This window comes from Bombina bombina, chromosome 6 (genome assembly GCF_027579735.1).
Source record: "Bombina bombina isolate aBomBom1 chromosome 6, aBomBom1.pri, whole genome shotgun sequence".
Lineage (NCBI taxonomy): Eukaryota > Metazoa > Chordata > Amphibia > Anura > Bombinatoridae > Bombina > Bombina bombina.
In genome coordinates, this window is record NC_069504.1 from 855,153,221 (window position 1) to 855,176,325 (window position 23,105).

Below are 23,105 nucleotides of genomic sequence, written 5' to 3' on the forward strand. Positions count from 1 at the left end.
CAAATGCACATATCTAGTTTTTGTCCCTTTAATTCTACTACTATTCCTAGTGGTGTTTTTTTAGGAAATGGATGGATAATGCTTTATCTTCTTCTCATTGCAGCACAAATTCTCACAGTCCATCGCCTCCTAGCAGTTCCATTGCTTATAGCCTCTTGAGTGCTAGCTCTGAGCAGGACAACCCTTCCACCAGTGGCTGCAGGTAACTTTTCACCCCAGTTTTTCTCACTAGTAGCCCTCTCTGATTATGTTTCTCATTTTGTGTTTAATTTTTTTCTATGTAATCACTTTTCTGCTTCCATAACATTTTCACTCCCTGTCAGCCATTTTGTAGCCCATCTTCTTCTTCAATGCTTTCCGTACTTCTCATTTTTTTCTTCCTTCCCACATGTAGCAGTGAACAGTCAGCCCGGGAAAAGAATCAAAAAGATCTAATGAAGGCTTTAAAGGAATTGAAAATACGTCTCCCAACAGAGAAACGTGGAAAGGGTAAATCAGGGACTCTTGCCACTTTGCAATATGCACTTTCCTGCGTCAAGCAAGTACGAGGTGAGCAATTAAGTCAACACATTTTATTTTTGTTCATGACTAAATTTTAAGCTTTTCTGCTACTGACTGACATTGCGCTTTCACCTAATGAAGCGATTGCTACCTTTCTGTATTTTTCTGATAAACCACCATTTTGGAAACTCCACGTACATAATAATCAAGAAGAAATTACACCAGTCTGTTTCTCATTAGATCAGTGTGATGTCATATCCATGGTTCACTATAATCTCTGTATAACATGCTGCTTGATAAGATCTATAGTGCTTATAAGTTATGTCTAGCAGTCAGACGAAGATAGCACAGTGGGAAAATTCACCAAATGTCCTCAATGGTCTTGTATCTAGGATCTCCAGTTGAAAAGTTCCTGTATATTATCAGTTCAACAGTTCCTATATATTCTATGCTATTGGTTCACTATTGCTCACTGAGTGCCCGAAAGATGTTCATGATCTAAGAGGTCTCGCCTGTACATTGAGGTGCCTAAAATAATTTTAGAAACTCAAACTTTACCATGAGAGCTATTTAACTCACTATAAAGGGTTCTGTATATAAAGGAGAATCCTATTTTACAAAATAAAGTATAAAACATAATCTCAAAGATTTTGTGTGATTTTGTTATCATCGGGCCCTCAGTGTTCCAATTTTTATTGAATTAATTGCCTACATTCAGTTGCGTTAGATGCTGGAAAGAATCAGTTGGACTTCTAGTGAATTTTACAAAGTGCTCAGTAATTCTAACTATGGCTTTTACCCTCCAGGATAACACATTCCCATACAAAAATATAAAATACTGGTGATTCTTAAAGATACTTAAAAAGCAAGGCCTTTAAATTACCTATGTATTAGATATATAGTCTGTCAATCAGAATGCAACAGATCTGCTTGTATAAGAAAAATCTGGGAGTGTATAGGAATATAGAAACTTTTCTTAAAAATCAATTAATCTTTATATTCCATGACGCTAAGGTTAGGCGTATGTGCATCCAAAGTATGTTTGGTTTATCTTATTGTATTGTATATATAGCATTTATAATACTCATCTACTCTGTTTTTTTATAATCTGTCCAATGACACTTTATAATTACATTGCCATTTTGTTGTCTCACTCCTTCTCAGCCAATCAGGAATATTACCAACAGTGGACCATCGATGAGTCTCAGCCCTGTGGCCTGGACATGTCCAGCTTTACCATTGAGGAAGTAGAGAGCGTTACCTCAGAGTACACCCTGAAAAACCCAGTGAGTGACTGACATGTGTAATTCTCCATAAAATATTGTAATATTCTCCATATCTCTAGTTGCTTATTTCCGTCTCTCTTTCTCAGGACACCTTCTCAGTAGCAGTTTCATTCATCAGTGGCCGCATCGTTTACATCTCAGATCAAGCTTCTCTCATCCTGCATTGTAAGAGGGATGTCTTTAAAGGTGCAACGTTTGCAGAATTCCTGGCTCCTCAAGATGTCAGTGTTTTCTATGGATCAACAGCTCCGTATCACCTCCCTTCTTGGAGCAGTTGTACCTCTGGAGGTAACCCAAAGACTCAGACAAAAAGCAGACTCCCCTTGTCTTTGTTGGTTGAGACCGTGATGTTCAAAATTTCTTTACATTTTTTTTCTACAGATACCACATCAATGGACTACACTCAGGAAAAATCTTTATTTTGCCGGATCAGGTGGGTATCGTAAGAATATGGGTGGATGTAATACCACTATGTTACATGCATAAATAAAAATATATATACACAGGGCTTGAAATTTCCACTAGTCCTGGACAAGTAAGAAATTGCATCAGATTAAAAAATTTAACTTTCTTTTATCTTTAACATTGAGCGAGCTAGTAACTTTTATCCCACTGGGCTAGTAGCTTTTAACCCCTGACTAGTAAAAATATAGTGATATTTCCTTCTTAATATAAGGAGAGTCCACGGCTTCATTTCTTACAGTTGGGAAATACTGAACCTGGCCACCAGGAAGAGGCAAATACATCTCAGCCAAAGGCTTAAATACCTCTCCCACTTCCCCTATCCCCCAGTCATTCTTTGCCTTTCGTCACAGGAGGATGGCAGAGAAGTGACAGAAGTTTTCGAGATGTTCCTCAGGAGGGATATATGCCTTTCGTTATGGAATTGGAGTTTTAAGTAGTCTTGTCAGCCTCTCAGTGAGAGCATTGACAAACGTTAGAGTTTGGAGATGCAGGGAGAGTCTTTCTGCGAACCAATCCAGACTGCCTGCTAACAGCTCCTTAAGCAACCAGTGTTGACGAGTTTCACTTTCTGCTTACTTCACTCAAGTCCATGTCAGGAGCGATGCTACAAGACTGTCACACTTGAGAGGCTGTGTTTCTGTTCCACAGCATGGATTCTGGTAAGATCGTTTACATTTTTACTTAAGTTGAAATTGCTGAAGACAGGATCACAGTGACTACATTTATCTTTATAGAATCGTGGGTTAATATCTCCTGAGGGAGGTTATTGAACAGTGGGGATTAATCAAATGTGTTTTCTTTGATTTATGCTCCTTTATGTGTGAGATTTATTTGGGCTCATAGACTGTTGTTATGCGGTAACGGAACATACAGGTGTTTTACTTCCACTTTGAACGCTGCGCAGCTTGTAACTTGGTGCACTTTTTCTCATAGCAGGGGCAGTCCTGCATTGCGCACCACGTGACTGGGTGTGGTCACACTTTCGTTTTCTCTTTCTTGACCGAGCTAGCTGTTGGAGAGGTTGCTTCTTCTCTGGTTGCATGGATCTAGGAGGTGGTGAGTGCCCCACTCATTGGGGGTATAAAGATGCCGTTTTTGTGAGAAATAAAAAGTGCATTAATTCGTATCCTACTGTTGTTAGCGCAAGATATGGAGGATCTTGATATGCTTGAGGGTACTCCCTCTATTTCTAATAGTAATACCTGTCTATATTGTGAGGAGGCCTTGGTGTGCCCGCCCTCTCAACTATGTTCCATATGCATCAACAAGGTTATTATGTCTAAAAAGGTTAACCCCTTTAGTACGACTGAGCCGTCCACCTCTGAGGACTCGCCGTCCCGTGAGGTGTGTACCCATCAATCATCTCCATTGTCACCTGCAGCTTCCCGTAGCACGTCTGATCCTCCATCTGGAGGGAGCCTTTTACCATCAGACTTTACTGCACAGTTAAAAACAGCGGTGTCTGAGGCCCTTAGTGCTCTACCTCGCCCTGCTAAGCGCAAGCGAAAGGTTAAACATAGCTCTCTCGTCCAGGGGACATCCAGTGATTTGCTTGATTTGTCTGCCTTTCAAGTATCCCAGGATGGGTCACACTCTGAGTCGTCAGAGGGTGAAATTTCTGGATCGGAGTCTGCTACCTGTAGGCCTCCGGCTGCGGAGGAGCCAGCCTTCCGTTTGGTCTAGCTACGGCCCCAAGAATCTTTACAAAGGTTCTAGGAGCTTTCCTGTACGTCGCCAGAACCCAAGGTATAGCAGTAGCTCACTACTTGGACGACATTCTGGTTGAAGCACCATCCTTTCTTTTAGCAGAGGACCATTCAGATTTTTATCAGATTCCAATCAGACAATATAACCTCGGTGGCTTACATCAACCATCAGGGGGGAACGAGAAGCTCTCTAGCAATGAGGGAAGGCTGTTCCCTGTCAGCGATCCACATTCTGGGTGTGGACAACTGGGAAGCGGATTTTCTCAGCAGACAATCCTTTCATCCGGGGAATGGTCTCTCCATCCCGAAGTGTTTGCGGAGATATGTTACAGGTGGGGGACGCCGGAGATAGATGTCATGGCATCTCATCTCAATACCAAACTACCCAGATATGGGTTGAGGTCCAGGGATCCTCAGGCAGAGCTAATAGATGCATTAGCGGTGCTTCGAGGTTCAATCTAATCTACCTTTTTCCGCCATTACCATTCCTTCCTCTAGTTGCGGCCCGCATCAAGCAGGAGCAGGTGTCAATAATACTGATTGCTCCATCGTGGCCGCGAAGGACGTGGCTCGCGGACCTAGTGAGGATGTCATCTTCTCCTCAATGGAAGTTACCTTGTCGCAGGGATCTGCTGGAACAAGGTCCTTTTGTTCATCAAAATCTAGATTCTCTGAGGCTGACTGCGTGGAGATTGAACGCTTAGTCCTAGCCAAGATAGGTTTTTCTAAGAGAGTTATTGATACTCTCATCCAAGCTCATAAGCCAGTTATTCGTTGCATCTATCATAAGGTGTGGAGAACCTACTAATTCTGGTGTGAAGAGCGTGGTTTTCCTTGGCATAAAGTTAAGGTTGCCAGGATTCTGCTGTTTCTCTAGGTTGGTCTGGAGAAGGGTCTTTCGGACAGTTCCTTGAGGAGACAAATTTTGGCCTTCTCTATATTACTGCATAAGAGGCTCTCTGAGCTTCCAGATGTTCAGTCTTTTGTTAGGGCTCTAATTAGGATCAGACCTGTGTTCTGATCTTCGACTCCACCTTGGAGTCTGAATTTGGTTCTTAAAGTTTCCGTTTGAGCCTATTTATGAATATGATATTAAATTGTTGTCTTGGAAAGTTCTCTTTCTACTAGGCTATTGCCTCGGCGCACAGTGTATCTGAGATTGCAGCCTTGCAATGTGAGCCTCCTTATCTGGTGTTCCATTCGGATAAGGCTGTCCTACGTACTAAGTTAGGGTTTCTCCCTAAAGTTGTGTCAGACCGTAACATCAATCAGGAGATTGTGGTCCCTTCTTTGTGTCCTAATCCTTCTTCTTTGAAGGAACGTTTACTTCATAATTTAGACGTGGTTCGTGCTTTGAAGTTTTATCTTCAAGCTACTAAGGATTTTAGACAAACTTCTTCCTTGTTTGTGGCATATTCTGGGAAGCGTAAGGGTCAAAAGGTCTCTTCGACTTCCTTATCTTTTTGGTTGAGGGGTCTTATCCAGCCTATGAAACAGCGGGACAAAGACCTCCTCAGAGAATTACAGCTTATTCTACTAGAGCAGTGACTTCCTCTTGGGCCTTTAAGAACGAGGCCTCTATGGTCTTCCTTACACACTTTTTTTAAATTCTACAAATTTGATGTTTTTGCTTCTACTGAAGCAGCCTTCGGGAGAGGCTTTGGTGCCCTCAGACTAGGGTCTGCCTCTTTTTTTGTCACTCCCGTCAGTGTCCTCTAGTCTAGAGCTTGGGTATAAGTTTCACAACATTAAGGAATGAAGCTGTGGACTCTCCTTGTATTAAGCAGGAAAACATAAATTATGCTTACCAGATAATTTCATTTCTTTCTGTACAAGGAGAGTCCACGACTCCCGCCCGTGTTTTCTGATGGGCGGACCCCTAAATTTTGTGTTATCTTCCGGCACCTTTTATACCCTGATATTTCTCCTACTATTCCTTGTTCCCTCGGCAGAATGAATGGGGGATAGGGGAAGTGGGAGAGGTATTTAAGACTTTGGCTCGGGTGTCTTTGCCTCCTCCTGGTGGCCAGGTTCAGTATTTCCCAACAGTAAAGAATGAAGCCGTGGACTCTCCTTGTACAGAAGGAAATTAAATTATCTGGTAAGCATAATTTATGTTTTTTCCACTAAAAAACTGAGCTACCCATTAAATGTACATAGTTTTGTCAACATCTAAGGATGCATCTAATGTATTCTGCCTACAATAGTGCACTAAATGAGTCCTCATGATATTGTTATGTATATACCAGACATAAAATAACATAGATACAAACTAATACCTGAATATAAAGAAAACAAAGCTGTCAACCGTATGCATATATAGGTAAGACAGCTATCATCTACGTGTACAAAGAGGAGAGATTGACCTATCTATCTCTTGTATATGTATAAACCGTAAATACAGAGAAAATGAGCAATCCCACTCACAGGAAGTTCCCCCTCTCCCTCCCTTGTTTTCCCCACGCTGATACAGCTGTGACACAATGGACCCTTTAATTAACACACTGACACAGCCTGCGTCACTCACCCACACATCACCCCAGCTCTATAAGGACTGTTCCTGTAACCATTTAGCTTCCAAGACACCAGTGAGAAACTGTATAAAAAGATCTGCACAAAAACATTAATAAATATATAATTTCTGCATTTCCTGTGCATCTATATATGAAAGCATATAGGATTTCTGTATATTTAGTATTAATACAATCTTACATTGATGTGATTAGAAGATCTTATATATCATCTAACTATCTATCTAAAATCTATCAATCTGTCTAATCTATCATCTCTATCTAACATCTATCTGCCTAATCTATCTATCATCTATCTCTCTCTCTATCTATCTATCTATCTATCTATCTATCTATCTATCTATCTCTATCTGTCATATATCTATCTGAGAAAGACAGACAGACGTAGATAGTAGATTGATAGATATATAAAATAGATACAGATTAAATAGATCGCTATAAACAAATAACATAGACAGACAGACAGATGTGAATGAGTAAGCTGATATTTTATTTTATACACAGAAATATTCTATACAAAATGTAAGCAATAGATTTTAGACCCCTCCCAGTGTAATTTTCTTGTCTCATATTGTACACATAAGGTATGTTAAGGATTTCTCCCTCTGCAGGTTTTTGATCTTTACAGTACAGCTCTGCCCACTCATACAGTACACCTCTGCCCACTGGCATTCAGAACACCTCTGCCCACTGGCATTCAGTACACTTCAGCTTCCCTGCACTCATGATTTCCTCCCACATAGATACACATACATCCTTTTCCCCATCTGCCCCCTTCCCTCATGCAAATCCTATGCACACTGTCTTCCTGCGCTCTCCCTGGCTCTGGTCTTATTGCAGGTATGTGTTTTCAGTGGGGGCCGAGAGAGAGATATGAATCTGCGGTACCATCCCTTCCGCCTCACTCCATACCTGATGAAGGTGCGAGACTCAGAGAATGCCGAGGGTCAGCCCTGCTGTCTGATCATTGCAGAGAAGATTCACTCAGGATACGAAGGTATGTTAGTGCAATAAAGAAAATTCTCTAATGTGTTATATATGTTAGCAATAGTTATATAATTAAATGTTCTAACTGTGTTTAACCCCTGCAAAGAGGTTAAGCACATAGTTAAAGCCTGCTTTAGAGCTGTCATACACTACTGATACGTAGTTGAACACATCAGCCACCAACAATCACTAGCTAACTCCCAGTAGTGCATTGCTGCTCCTGAGCCTACCTAGGTATGCTTTTAAACAAATGATACAAAGAGAACAAAGTCAAATTGATAATAGTTGTAAATTGAAAAAGTTTTATATGCTCTGATCCAACAAAGTTAAATTTTGACTTTCATGTCCCTTTAAACAGTATATAACACAACATTAAATATTCTGGGGAAAAAATGATTTCTAGAGAATAGAGGGAATGCTGAAATAGTAAGTTCTGATGAGAAGGAACAGATAGTGAATCTATTTTTCTGACTTTCTCTCTTCTCCCACAGCTCCACGCATTCCAGCAGATAAACGCATTTTCACTACCAGACACACTACAAGCTGTGTTTTTCAAGAGGTGGATGAAAGGTAAGAATCACCATATTTATTTCACTTCATTATTCACAGTTGTATTTGTTTGCCATATTTATGTTATACCAGCAGCAATAAATCCCTCTATGTTGTACAACCATCCCTAGATCCTCTGTGTTTTATGTTATACAACCACCCCTAGATCCTCTGTGTTTTATGTTATACCACCATCCCTAGATCCTCTGTGTTTTATGTTATACCATCCTCCCTAGATCCTATGTGTTTTATGTTATACCACCATCCCTAGATCCTCTGTGTTTTATGTTATACCACCATCCCTATATCCTCTGTGTTTTATGTTATACCACCATCCCTATATCCTCTGTGTTTTATGTTATACCACCATCCCTAGATCCTCTGTGTTTTATGTTATACCATCATCCCTAGATCCTCTGTTTTATGTTATACCACCATCCCTATATCCTCTGTGTTTTATGTTATACAACCATCCCTAGATCCTCTGTGTTTTATATTATACCATCCCTAGATCCTCTTTTTTTGTTATACCACCATCCCTAGATCCTCTGTGTTTTATGTTATGCCACCATCCCTATATCCTCTGTGTTTTATTTTATACCATCATCCCTAGATCCTCTGTGTTTTATGTTATACCATCCCTAGATCCTCTGTTTGTTATACCACCATCCCTAGATCCTCTGTGTTTTATATTATACCACCATCCCTATATCCTCTGTGTTTTATGTTATACCATCATCCCTATATCCTCTGTGTTTTATGTTATACCATCATCCCTAGATCCTCTGTGTTTTATGTTATACCATCATCCTTATGTTATACCATCATCCCTAGATCCTCTGTGTTTTATGTTATACCATCCCTAGATCCTCTGTGTTTTATGTTATACCATCCCTAGATCCTCTGTGTTTTATGTTATACCATCCCTAGATCCTCTGTGTTTTATGTTATACCATCCCTAGATCCTCAGTGTTTTATGTTATACCACCATCCCTAGATCCTCTGTGTTTTATGTTATACGACCATCCCTAGATCCTCTGTGTTTTATGTTATACCATCATCCCTAGATCCTCTGTGTTTTATGTTATACCATCATCCCTAGAGCCTCTGTATTTTATGTCATACCATCACCCTTAGATCCTCTGTGTTTTATGTTATACCATCACCCCTAGATCCTGTGTTTTATGTTATACCATCATCCCTAGATCCTCTGTGTTTTATGTTATATGACCATCCCTAGATCCTCTGTGTTTTATGTTATACCATCATCCCTAGATCCTCTGTGTTTTATGTTATACCATCATCCCTAGAGCCTCTGTATTTTATGTCATACCATCACCCTTAGATCCTCTGTGTTTTATGTTATACCATCACCCCTAGATCCTCTGTGTTTTATGTTATACCATCATCCCTAGAGCCTCTGTATTTTATGTCATACCATCATCCCTAGATCCTATGTGTTTTATGTTATACCACCATCCCTATATCCTCTGTGTTTTATGTTATACCACCATCCCTATATCCTCTGTGTTTTATGTTATACCACCATCCCTAGATCCTCTGTGTTTTATGTTATACCATCATCCCTAGATCCTCTGTTTTATGTTATACCACCATCCCTATATCCTCTGTGTTTTATGTTATACAACCATCCCTAGATCCTCTGTGTTTTATATTATACCATCCCTAGATCCTCTTTTTTTGTTATACCACCATCCCTAGATCCTCTGTGTTTTATGTTATGCCACCATCCCTATATCCTCTGTGTTTTATTTTATACCATCATCCCTAGATCCTCTGTGTTTTATGTTATACCATCCCTAGATCCTCTGTTTGTTATACCACCATCCCTAGATCCTCTGTGTTTTATATTATACCACCATCCCTATATCCTCTGTGTTTTATGTTATACCATCATCCCTAGATCCTCTGTGTTTTATGTTATACCATCATCCCTAGATCCTCTGTGTTTTATGTTATACCATCATCCTTATGTTATACCATCATCCCTAGATCCTCTGTGTTTTATGTTATACCATCCCTAGATCCTCTGTGTTTTATGTTATACCATCCCTAGATCCTCTGTGTTTTATGTTATACCATCCCTAGATCCTCTGTGTTTTATGTTATACCATCCCTAGATCCTCAGTGTTTTATGTTATACCACCATCCCTAGATCCTCTGTGTTTTATGTTATACGACCATCCCTAGATCCTCTGTGTTTTATGTTATACCATCATCCCTAGATCCTCTGTGTTTTATGTTATACCATCATCCCTAGAGCCTCTGTATTTTATGTCATACCATCACCCATAGATCCTCTGTGTTTTATGTTATACCATCACCCCTAGATCCTGTGTTTTATGTTATACCATCATCCCTAGAGCCTCTGTATTTTATGTCATACCATCACCCTTAGATCCTCTGTGTTTTATGTTATACCATCACCCCTAGATCCTGTGTTTTATGTTATATGACCATCCCTAGATCCTCTGTGTTTTATGTTATACCATCATCCCTAGATCCTCTGTGTTTTATGTTATACCATCACCCTTAGATCCTCTGTGTTTTATGTTATACCATCACCCCTAGATCCTGTGTTTTATGTTATTCCATCACCCCTAGATCCTCTGTGTTTTATGTTATACAACCACCCCTAGATTCTCTGTGTTTTATGTTATACCACCACCCCTAGATCCTCTGTGTTTTATGTTATACCATCACCCCTAGATCCTGTGTTTTATGTTATTCCATCACCCCTAGATCCTGTGTTTTATGTTATTCCATCACCCCTAGATCCTCTGTGTTTTATGTTATACAACCACCCCTAGATCCTCTGTGTTTTATGTTATACCATCACCGCTAGATCCTGTGTTTTATGTTATTCCATCACCCCTAGATCCTCTGTGTTTTATGTTATACAACCACCCCTAGATTCTCTGTGTTTTATGTTATACAACCACCCCTGAATCCTTTGTGTTTTTATGCCCTATCATTGTCCATAAATCATCTATATTTTATTTTCTACCACCATTCATAGATCCTCTATGATTTATGTCATATCCATAGATCCTCTAGTCTAATATTTATTTTTTAAATTCTCACACATTATACTGTTTCTTGCACCCTTCTGTCTCTTTTATTCTTCATCTGTCTCACACATTTCACTTTTTTTTGGTACAGAGCAGTCCCCCTCCTTGGGTACCTTCCTCAGGATCTCATTGGGATGCCTGTTTTATTCTTCATTCACCCTGAGGATCGACCTCTTATGTTGGCCATACACAAGAAAGGTGAGTAGAATATGGCCATACAAGTATAGCGTACAAACGCACATATAGGCACACACAGTGCACTGGATCTTGTTTATATTTCAGTAGATATATATGTTCTCATTGTAAATACTGTATGGGTATGCATATGTAAGACATATATCTGAGATATTTGTCAAGCAGATACATATAGATCATAGAAGACAAGTTATGTAGGATTTAGGTACACATAGGTACCGGGAAATATAGAATTGAATAAATATGTATATTGTGTTAAATCAGTCATTATTTTATGGGTTTTTTTTGTCTATGCCCTTTTCTTTTACAAGATACGATGAGTCCACGGATTTCATCCTTACTTATGGGATATCGCCTCCTGGTCAGCAGGAGGAGGCAAAGATCACCACAGCAGAGCTGTATATATATATATATATATATATATATATCTCCTCCCACTCCAGTCATTCTCTTTGCCTGTGTTAGTGTAGGAAGAGGTAAAGTGAGGTGTTGGTTTAGAAGGGACTCTCTTCTATGGTGGTTGTCGCTGGATCATCTATCCCAGGGGACATGCTTCCGCAGACCCTCATGGGTGATAGTGACAACGGATGCCAGCCTGATAGGATGGGGGGGCATTCTGGAACTCCCTGGGGGCTCAGGGTGTATGTACTCGAACGGAGTCACTACTTCCCATCAATATCCTAGTGTTGAAAGCAATATTCAATGCGCTTCAGGCTTGGCCTCAGTTGGCTGCGGCCAAGTTCATCAGATTCCTGTCGGACAACATTATGACTGTAGCTTACATCAATCATCAGGGAGGAACAAGGAGTTCCTTAGCGATGACAGAAGTAGCCAAGATAATTCAGTGGGCGGAGACTCACTCTTGTTATCTGTCCGCGATTCATATCCCAGGTGTAGAAAACTGGGAAGCGGATTTTCTAAGCTGACAGACGTTTCATCCGGGAGAATGGGAACTTCATCCGGAGGTATTTGCCAACCTGATTCTCAGATGGGGCAGGCCGGAGTTGGATCTTATGGCGTCTCGTCAGAATGCCAAGCTTCCGAGATACAGGTCCAGGTCCAGGGATCCCCAGGCCGAGCTGATAGATGCCTTGGCAGTACCTTGGTCTTTCAGCCTAGCTTATGTGTTCCCTCCATTTGCTCTCCTTCCCCGGTTGATTGCTCGAGTCAAACAGGAAGGGAGTTGGTGATCCTCATCCCTCCTGCGTGGCCTCGCAGGACTTGGTATGCCGATCTGGTGGACATGTCATCTCAGGCACCGTGGAAGCTTCCATTGAGGAAAGACCTTCTCATTCAGGGACCCTTCCATCATCCGAATCTAGTTTCTCTGCAGCTAACTGCTTGGAGATTGAACGGTTAATTTTATCTAAGCGAGGGTTTTCTGATTCTGTCATAGATACCTTGATTCAGGCACGTAAGCCTGTTACTAGAAAAATTTGCCATAAGATATGGCGTCAATATCTTTATTGGTGCGACTCTAGGTGCTACTCATGGAGTAGGGTTAGGATTCCCAGGATTTTGTCTTTTCTCCAAGATGGATTGGAGAAAGGGTTGTCGGCAAGTTCCTTAAAGGGACAGCGTCTGGCAGATGTTCCAGATGTTCAATCTTTTTGTTAGGCTCTGACTAGAATCAGGCCTGTAAAAATAAAAAGAGAGAAGCGCTCAACCTGGGAATGAACAATAGCATAATAGCTTGCTCTATGGCTAGTTATCAACCAAGAAGCAGCCTCTTTTTGCTCAAAATGTGTCTTTCCCAGGGAAGAACTTTCCTGAAGCATATCAGTCTGATCCTGACTTCACAGTACAGTCCAGCCCCGAAATACCAGGCAATCCCTCTCTGAACGAGAGAAACAGCAAAACCCCAGACGTACGTTTCGGCCTATTATGGGCCTCGTCAGTGAGGTGCAGCCATATACCTCTAGGCACACTGAGCAACGGGTCCACATCTGGATTCCCGCATCACACTTAGGGAGACTTCCCAAAATGTCATAATTTGCATAAATAAAAAGAGAGAAGCGCTCAACCTGGGAACGAACAATAGCATAATAGCTTGCTCTATGGCTAGTTATCACCCAAGAAGCAGCCTCTTTTTGCTCAAAATGTGCCTTTCACAGAGAAGAACTTTCCTGAAGCATATCAGTCTGATCTTGACTTCACAGTACAGTCCAGCCCCGAAATACCAGGCAATCCCTCTCTGAACGAGAGAAACAGCAAAACCCCAGACGTACGTTTCGGCCTATTGTGGGCCTCGTCAGTGAGGTGCAGCCATATCCCTCTAGGCACACTGAGCAACGGGTCCACGTCTGGATTCCCGCATCACACTTAGGGAGACTTCCCAAAATGTCATAATTTGCATAAATAAAAAGAGAGAAGCGCTCAACCTGGGAACGAACAATAGCATAATAGCTTGCTCTATGGCTAGTTATCACCCAAGAAACAGCCCAAGAGAGCGCTTCTCTCTTTTTATTTATAGAATCAGGCCTGTGTTTAGAACAATTGCTCCTCCTTGGAGTTTGAATTTAGTTCTTACAGTTCTTCAAGGGGTTCTGTTTGAACCTATGCATTCCATAGACATTAAGTTAGTATCTTGGAAAGTTTTATTTTTGGTCGCTATTTCTTCTGCTCGCAGGGTATCTGAGCTTTCAGCATTACAATGTGATTCTCCTTATCTTATTTTTCATTCGGATAAGGTGGTGTTACGTACCAAACCTGGTTTTCTTCCTAAGGTTGTTTCAAATAAAAATATTAATCAGGAAATTGTTGTTTCTTTCTTGTGTCCTATTCCTTCTTCTAAGAAGGAGCGTCTGTTACATAATTTGGACGTGGTCCATGGCTTGAAGTTTTACTTACAGGCAACTAAGGATTTTCGTCAATCGTCTTCCCTATTTGTTATGTTTTCTGGGAAGCGTAAGGGTCAGAAAGCTACGGCTACCTCTCTCTCATTTTGGCTGAAGAGTATCATCCGTTTTGCATATGAGACTGCTGGACAGCAGCCTCCTGATCGATACGGCTCATTCCACTAGGGCTGTGGCTTCCTCATGGACATTCAAAAATGATGCTTCTGTTGAACAAATTTGCAAAGCTGCAACTTGGTCTTCTCTTAACACTTTTACTAAATTTTACAAATTTTATACTTTTGCCTCGTCTGAGGCTGTTTTTGGGAGAAAAGTTCTTCAAGCAGTGGTTCCTTCCGTTTAGGTCCCTGTCTTGTCCCTACCCTTTCATCCGTGTACTATAACTTTGGTATTGTATCCCATAAGTAAGGATGAAATCCGTGGACTCATCGTATCTTGTAAAAGAAAAGGAAATTTATTCTTACCTGATAAATTTGTTTCTTTTACGATATGATGAGTCCACGGCCCACCCTGTTTTTATATGACAGGTCTTTCTTTTTGTTAAACTTCAGTCACCTCTGCACCTTGGCTTTTCCTTTCTCTTCCTAACTTCGGTCGAATGACTGGAGTGAGAGGGAAGGGAGGAGCTATATATACAGCTCTGCTGTGGTGCTCTTTGCCTCCTCCTGCTGACCAAGAGGCGTAATCCCATAAGTAAGGATGAAATCTGTGGGCTCATCGTATTGTAAAAGAAACAAATTTATCAGGTAAGAATACATTTCCTTTTCTTTTTTAAGACACAATGAGTCCACGGATCATCTTAATTACTAATGGGATATTCACCTCCTGGTCAGCAGGAGGGGGCAAAGAGCACCACAGCAAAGCTGTTAAATAGCACCTCCCTTCCCTCCCACTCCAGTCATTCTCTTTGCCTACGTTAGTGATAGGAAGTGGTAAAGTGAGATGTTAGTATAGATTCTTTAATCAAGAGTTTATTATTTATAAAGTAGTACAAAATTGTGCTGCTTTGTCCTAGGGTGTAGCCGTAGTCCATATCAGTCTCTTCAGTAGAGCTTGGGAACTTGTGGGACATAATTATCACTGCGCCTCCCATACTTTGATGCTGCCCTAATCCTAATAGCCTAAGTAAGATGACTCAGGCTTTATTCTTTCCTCAGGACTATGTGAGGGAGAGGACCTCGCAATCCTGGTGAGCTGCACTGCTGTCGGGCAGAATTTAAAGGTAAGTGCTGACTTTTTATTCTGGGTCTGAAGAGGAATCTCAGATGAAGTGAAGCACTTTATTGGAACATAATTCCTATATATATATATAAATAAAGGAAGAGGATACTTTGACAGCACATTGTGAGCAGGCACTGGGGCTGAGGGACTAGAAGGTGGCTTCTCTGGGGACTTTATTCACTTGGGCTGAGCCAGATACAGAGGGACTCAGAAGAGGTGTTTGGTTGGGTCACAGGAGTGTTCTATAACATACTGTGTCACAATTTGCCACCAGGTTTACAGAGAAGGGTTCAATAGCTCCCGGTGGCCTATTTCTAAAACAAATTAATGGCGACCGGGAGATCGTTGTTGTAACGCCCACGAAGGGCGGGGCTATGTTTGACGCTCTTTTGAGCTGCACTACGGTCTATAGCTAGATGCTACATTAATGGGACCTGGAGCCTGAGTTGTAGCACGCCCACGAGGGGCGGAGCTATGTTTAAGGCCGTGTTAGGCTGCACACTCCTACGCAGTTTCAGTCTGTAGCTAAATGCTACATTAATGGAACCTGGAGCTTGAGTTGTATCACGCCCACGAGGGGCGGAGCTATGTTTAAGGCCGTTTTTAGGCTGCGCTCTCCTCCGCAGATTCATTATTGGATAGTAGAGCCTTTATTTATTTCTAGCACTGTCCTTGGTATTTCAGTCCGGACAGCGGTACAGCTGCGCTCCGGATCTGTTTTTATACAAAGATTAAGTGTATAATAAGGGCTAAATGTTGAAGGTACAGGCTCTGATGCATTGATTCAGAGGCACCTCAGCAGGATTATGCTGAGGTGTAGATAGGTTATTTGAGTGTTAATTTAACTCACTTAAATATAAATATATAATAATAATAATAATAATACATTTTAAAAAAAAGTTACTAAAGAGACAGTAACGTTTTTTATGTATTAAATTGTATTAAAAAATTTCAGCTGTTTATTTGTTTAATTCATCCCTTGTATCTCAGGATGGACTAAGAGGCTCTGCGAGGGGTCTCTTATTTTAGGTTTTGATGCCAGTCTAGCATTGCCAATCCTTTCTATCTCTTTTTTTTGAGAGATCTTTAATTAATGAAGATAGCTTGTTCTGAACCTACTTCTCCTAAGGTGCTTATTACTTAAGAGCCTATTGACAATGGATATGCCACAAATTTCCCACTAAGGCGTCCCAAAAAATGTATAGCCCACATGCAGTGCCCTGCGGTCCTTCTCTCACTCCACCTAGAGTTACCTTGCATTTAATACAGTTTTTCCCTCGCAGTAGGGAAAAGTGCAAGAGGTCATATTCACTCATCATAATGTGATTGATCAGTTATAGATATTTCGTATGTTTCCACCCTGTAACTGAAGGAGGAAGATACTTCGGTAGTATCTGATAAGGACTTCTCAGGCTCAGATGGAGTAATTCCTTTATCTGATCCTGAGTCTGTTTTCCTTCTTTTTTAACTTCAATTCCTCCATTTGCTACTGGAGGAGGTTTTAGCTATCCTGAGTGACTCCGTCACTACCGGCATAGTCTAGCCGAGATAGCCCAGTAGGTTATACTAATATTGTGTGATAAAATTATTTCCTGTTCCACATAGGGCTATAGACATATTGCTAAGGCATAGGAGATGCTCTGTTTCACCTTTTTCTCCTATCCTTAAAAAGAAAATGATACAGGGTTGATGAGAATTTCCAAGCTAAGCAAGGGAGATACTATTCACATGGAGGATAGTAGTTCCCTAAGGTCCCTACACAGAACTCTATGGATAGAAGCTAGAGGGTTTTCATTATCAACCTGCGGTTGGTATGGCTACTGTCTACAGTACGACGGTGTACTCGTTTTGATGCGTTGTCTGTTTCTATTGGACAAACACCCCTATCTCAGAGATAGGATAGGACCTTAAAGGGACAGTCTACCATAGAATTGTTATTGTTTTAAAATATAGATAATCCCTTTATTACCTATTCCCCAGTTTTGCATAACCAACACAGTCATATTCATATACTTTTTACTTCTGTGATTACCTTGTGTCTAGGAACCTTCTTCCAGTCCCCTGATCACATGACTCTGACTGTTTATTATCTATTGTCTTAAATTTAGAATTGTTTTGTGCTAGATCTTAAATAACCCACTGTGCCTGAACACAGTGTTATCTATATGGCCCACGTGTACTTTCTGTCTCTTTGTGTTGAAAAGAGATTTAAAAAGCGTGTGATAAGAGGCAGCCCTCAGAGGCTTATACATCAGCATATAAACATACCTATGTTTAGTTTAAACTAAGAATACCAAGAGAAAAAAGCAAATTTTATGATAAAAGTAAATTGGAAAGTTGATTAAAATTAAAAGTCCTATTTGAATAATGAAAGTTTAATTTATACTAGACTGTCCCTTTAAAGTAGACTCCTTTAATTCATTGGGAGATATGATTCAGGTTTTGCTATATTGACCAGCAATATCTCCTGAGTAGGTTGTGGTTCACTCCACAAGGGCCGTTACGTCCTCATGGTCATTCAAGAATGAAGCTTCTGTGGAGTAGATTTGCAAGGATGTAATTTAGTCCTCTCTTCTCACTTTTTCAGAATTCTATAAATTTGACTCTTTTGTTCGACTGAGGCCGTTTTTTTGGGGAGAAAGGGTTTTTCAAGCAGTGGTGCCTTTCGTTTAGGTTCCCTGTCTTGCCCCTCCCGTATCATCTGTGTACTCTAGCTTGGGTATTGGATCCCATTAGTAATTAAGATGACCTGTGGACTCATCGTGTCTTAAAGAAAAGAAAATTTATGCTTACCTGATAAATTTATTTCTTTTTTGACACGATGAGTCCACGGCCCGCCCTGTTTTTGAGAGACAGGTTGTTGGTTATTTTAAACTTCAGACACCTCTGCACCTTAGTTTTTTTCCTTTCTTCCTTAACTTCGGTCGAATGACTGGAGTGGGAGGGAAGGGAGGAGCTATTTAACAGCTTTGCTGTGATGCTCTTTGCCGCCTCCTGCTGACCAGGAGGTGAATATCCCATTAGTAATTAAGATGATCCGTGGACTCATCGTGTCAAAAAAGAAATAAATTTATCAGGTAAGCATACATTTTCTTATTTTCCTACTTTCTGCTCACACTCTTTATTTACCAATATTTGCCTCGATTGTTGTCTTGCAGTTCTCCAGAATGCTGGCCAACCCTTTGATCACTGTCCCATCCGTCTATGTGCTCGCTCAGGGGAGTATGTGACCATTGATACCAGCTGGAGCAGCTTTGTCAACCCCTGGAGCAGAAAAGTCTCATTTATTCTAGGAAGGCATAAAGTGCGCACGTAAGTCATTCTTTTGTGTAATGGGGGAGGAGGGAGCTCAGTGTTTGCGCTGGCAACGTGACAAGTTGGAACACAAAAATCTTTCTAAAACATATATTCATGATGTTTTTTCTTATATTTATTTATTTATATATATATATATATATATATATATATATATATATATATATATATATATACCAGTGGCGTCCTCCACTGTGGAATACCGGCCGTCCTCCACTGTGACCACTTACTATGTCCATAGTGCGGGCGTCGGTTAACAAACTAAGCACAACACACACACACTGTAGGTGAGTGGAAACTACACCTCAGACTGACCGCATGCAGCACTTGTGAATAAGAGGAGGGCGGGCAGAGGCGGGTGCCGGTTACCAAGCTAAGTGCTGCACGGTCAGTCTAAGATGTAGTTTCCACTCACCTACACCGTGTGTGTTGTGTTTAGCCTCAGCCTGTTAACCAGCACCCGCCTCTGCCCACCCTCCTCTTATTTACAAGTGCTGCGTGCGGTCAGTCTAAGATGTAGTTTCCACTCACCTACACCGTGTGTGTTGTGTTTAGCCTCAGCCTATTAACCAGCACCCGCCTCTGCCCACCCTCCTCTTATTTACAAGTGCTGCGTGCGGTCAGTCTAAGATGTAGTTTCCACTCACCTACACCGTGTGTGTTGTGTTTAGCCTCAGCCTATTAACCAGCACCCGCCTCTGCCCACCCTCCTCTTATTTAGTGCCTTAAGGATCAATGCATTTGTTATGTTTTAAATACTTCCTCCTGTAATCAAATCCCATTGTTATTTTATTATAATTATTTGTATAGCGCTGCAAAATTCTGCCAATTGTGCCAAATTTAGCATTTTATGAACACAAAGCAAGTGCTATATCCCAATAATTATTTAATATAGAAAAGATGGCTCATTTAATGTATAGACATTGTTTACACACAATGTATATGAATAATCATTTCCCATAGTTCCTTAATGCAGCACAGTTGCTTACCATTTCATTTCCCAGTGCTGGAATCAAATGGTGTTGCTTAGTGTTGCCATCTGCTGGTAAGATAGTGCTCTACAGACCTTTTTTTTACGATAATTTGCAGTATCCTGAGCTGAACTCGGTTGTTTTGACTTGCCACAAGCTACTACTTTTCTTGTTCAAAAAGATACAGACAAAATCCATTGAAGTAGGGTTGCCACCTTTTTTGGTCCGGCCACACCAATTGGTATAAATCATCATAAATGATTACCCAGCATAACTCAGAAACTAAAGCTGCTTAAACAGATTTTAAATGATCATTTGTTTAAAATTAGATCCTAACATAGTTAGAAAAACGTTTCACTATAAAAGAGTCCTTATTTCAATAACTATCTAAATTGACTTATTTGGTTCCTGAAAGTTGTTAAAAGGATATTAAACTCATGTTTTTGAAATGAGTAAACATATTAAAATATATTTAAGCAGTTTTTTTCTCAGTAAAAGAAGATATGGTTGACAAAAAAAAACCCTAATTTTTATTTAAAAAAACCCCATTTGTTTAAAAAGAACAAGGAAAAATTGCATTATAATTTCTTTAATTACTGCATTTATCTACCACGATTTCTATTGATTAGCCCTCTTGTATATCTATTTGTCTCTACCTCACCATCTTTACTGTTATGACACACTGATGATTTAATATTTTTTTATATATCTCTTCCTCAGGAGTCCTCTTAATGAAGATGTATTTACAGCCCCCAAAGGGGCGGAGCTTAAACCACTAGATCCCGATATTCAGGAACTGTCTGAGCAGATTCACCGGATTCTCATGCAGGTGCATGTTATTTCTATTAGTAGTTTTGTTATTTATATATGTAGCTCTAGATTATTCCCAACAAAAAAACAAACCTAAATATACATATTGATACAGAAGGAGGGGGGATTCTCCTACCTTCTTAGCTTCTTACCTCTTATTCATATCCTGTATTTATCTGGTATGTTTCTTGATGTTTCTGGTGAACCTTCACAATTGTTTTCTCTCAGCCAGTGCACAGTACAAACTCAGCTGGAAATGGCAGTGGGGGCAGTAATACATCACAAGAACTGAAGTTCCACTGCAATGCCTCATCTAGTGACAGCAATGCCATGGTTACTGAGGAGGGGAATGATTCAAAACCAGTAAGTGACAAATAACAGGTCTGATTTTCTATTAGAATTTGTGAATAATTTCTCTTGGAATCCTGTGATTAAACTTAGCTAGTTTCCATGAGAGAATATCTAGATAGGCTCATGAGTGTACTTGTGTCTTGAGCACTATATGGTAGCTTTGTTTGCAACAATATTTGTAGAAATGTTGACATCTACAGGGTCATTCTAAATAAAAAAATGACATTTTGGTGGTTACTGTGTTTTTAGTTTACTTTGGAACACAAAACACCCGGAGTTCCTCCAGCATGGGTTAAAATTCCTTTATTGCACCATCAATGGATACAAACTCCAATATGCATTCTAAACAAAGTGCACCTGACGCGTTTCAGCCCTCAAGCCATAGTCATAGATTTATAACCATTGCCTGAGGGCTGAAATGCGCCAGATGCACTTTGTTAAGGATACATATTGGAGTTTGTATCCAATGATTGTGCAGTTAAGAAGTTTTAACCTGCGCTGGGGGAACTCTGGTCTTTTGTGTTAAAAAGTTTTTGATCTTTCCAGCCTTGAGCCTGGTGAGCAGGTAGCGTTGCTACTGCTTCTATTAGTAGAGTGTTTGAGGATGCTGACAATTCAGATCTTGCATTGACCACAGGCTGTAGGTATATAAGCCGACACTGCCGAGGGGTATATGGTGACTTTCATGGTACAATGTCCAGCCTGGAGTGGCGTGAGAGAACAGCATAGAGGAGGATTTAAACTCTGTTTACTATTATTACCATTATTATTATTATCAGTTACAATTTATAATACCCGCAAGGAAAATGATATAGACAATTTGTGAGTACACGTTGCCACTCATACTGTTTGTGCATATGGCAAATGAAGCAAATTACATACTAGAAGTAAATTGGAAAGTTGTTTAAAACTGTATGCTCCATCTGAACCTTGAAAGACATTTTTTGGGTTTCATGTCTTTTTAACAGTGAAGATATAGGAAGCATCATATTAAGTGATTTGATGTATCATTTATACCAGCAGATGACATTTCAGGAATTTTGCCAGAATGTCCACATGGTAAAGAATCAAGGTCAGCAAATGTTCTTAGGATCCAGAGCACCGCGTCCACAGAGGGGACATTTCCAAGGTACTCTTCTGTTTTTTTTTTATAACCCTACTTATATGATTGTAAAGTGTACCTAAAATATGAGCTTTCCAAGCTGGGATACTTCATTATTTGGGGACTAAACTGCATCTCACAGGGAATTTATATATAATAATGTGGCTTATATTCACTAAGTTTCGAGAGGCCATTTCAAACACATACCTTGTATTTTTATTTCTGGCTCTTTATCTAAATTACAGCAAATATTTCCAAATATTATTGAATTTGCTCTGTAGGACAACATGAATTTAAAGATGTGGCTCACTAGAAATGGAGATATCTTTTTTAAGACACGATGAGTCCACAGATCATCTTAATTACTAATGGGATATTCACCTCCTGGTCAGCAGGAGGAGGCAAAGAGCACAACATCAGAGCTGTTAAATAGCTCCTCCCTTCCCTCCCACCCCAGTCATTCTCTTTGCCTACGTTAGTGATAGAAATAGGTAAAGTGAGGTGTTAGTATAGATTCTTCAATCAAGAGTTTAACAGTGCAAGATGTGCTGTTTTTTTCTTAGGGTGTAGCCATAGTCCATATCAGTCTCTTCAGTAGAGTCTTGGTGGCTTTAGAACAATGGTAACTTGTGGGACATAATTCTCACTGCGCCTCCCATATTTCTTGCTACCCTATCTCCTTAAGTCTGAGGTATTCAGTGACTCAGCATTTTGATTTCCTCAGGTTGATGTGAGGGAGAGGACCTCTCAAGCCTGAGAGCTGCCTTACTGCCAGGCAGAAGTCAGGGTAAGTGCTATGTATTTTTCTGGGGCACAAGGAGACTCAGATAATCAGTTAGAACGCATTATACATAAGGGGCTGTATAGGGAAAGTAGCTCTTTATGTGGGGACGTTTAAATCTTTCCTGAGGGGAAAGTAATTGGGCAGTATTATCGAGCAGGCACTGGGGCTGGAGTTAAGCTGCTTTACAAATTTTTTAGATGGCTCTGGTGGTTTTCACTGTTTGAAGTTAGGCTTCATACATTCAATACATCGGCGTAGGTTACGCCCACGATGGGCGGGGCTTCCGGTGTTTGCACGCCATTTCGTAGCGCTTCAGTTCAGGGAGCAGTGTAATAGTGCAACATCAAGACCGAGCTGTACTAGAGTCACATGGTAAAGTTATTC

The 23,105-nt window shown here is 40.4% G+C and overlaps 1 protein-coding gene across 4 annotated transcripts in view; it reads left to right on the forward strand.

Moving 5' to 3' along the window:
• PER1 (period circadian regulator 1) overlaps positions 1-23,105 on the forward strand; it is a 57,051-nt gene that overhangs the window by 18,497 nt on the left and 15,449 nt on the right. For 3 of the 4 annotated variants that reach the window (XM_053718280.1, XM_053718282.1, XM_053718281.1), the window contains 12 exons: positions 104-202; positions 395-549; positions 1,666-1,787; positions 1,874-2,075; positions 2,169-2,220; positions 7,344-7,486; positions 7,968-8,046; positions 11,209-11,315; positions 18,547-18,700; positions 20,395-20,503; positions 20,713-20,847; positions 21,856-21,964. In XM_053718280.1, coding sequence (XP_053574255.1) covers positions 104-202; positions 395-549; positions 1,666-1,787; positions 1,874-2,075; positions 2,169-2,220; positions 7,344-7,486; positions 7,968-8,046; positions 11,209-11,315; positions 18,547-18,700; positions 20,395-20,503; positions 20,713-20,847; positions 21,856-21,964 — 1,466 coding nt within the window. The remainder of the gene's footprint in view (positions 1-103; positions 203-394; positions 550-1,665; positions 1,788-1,873; positions 2,076-2,168; positions 2,221-7,343; positions 7,487-7,967; positions 8,047-11,208; positions 11,316-18,546; positions 18,701-20,394; positions 20,504-20,712; positions 20,848-21,855; positions 21,965-23,105) is intronic. The other variant, XM_053718284.1, reaches the window with a different exon arrangement.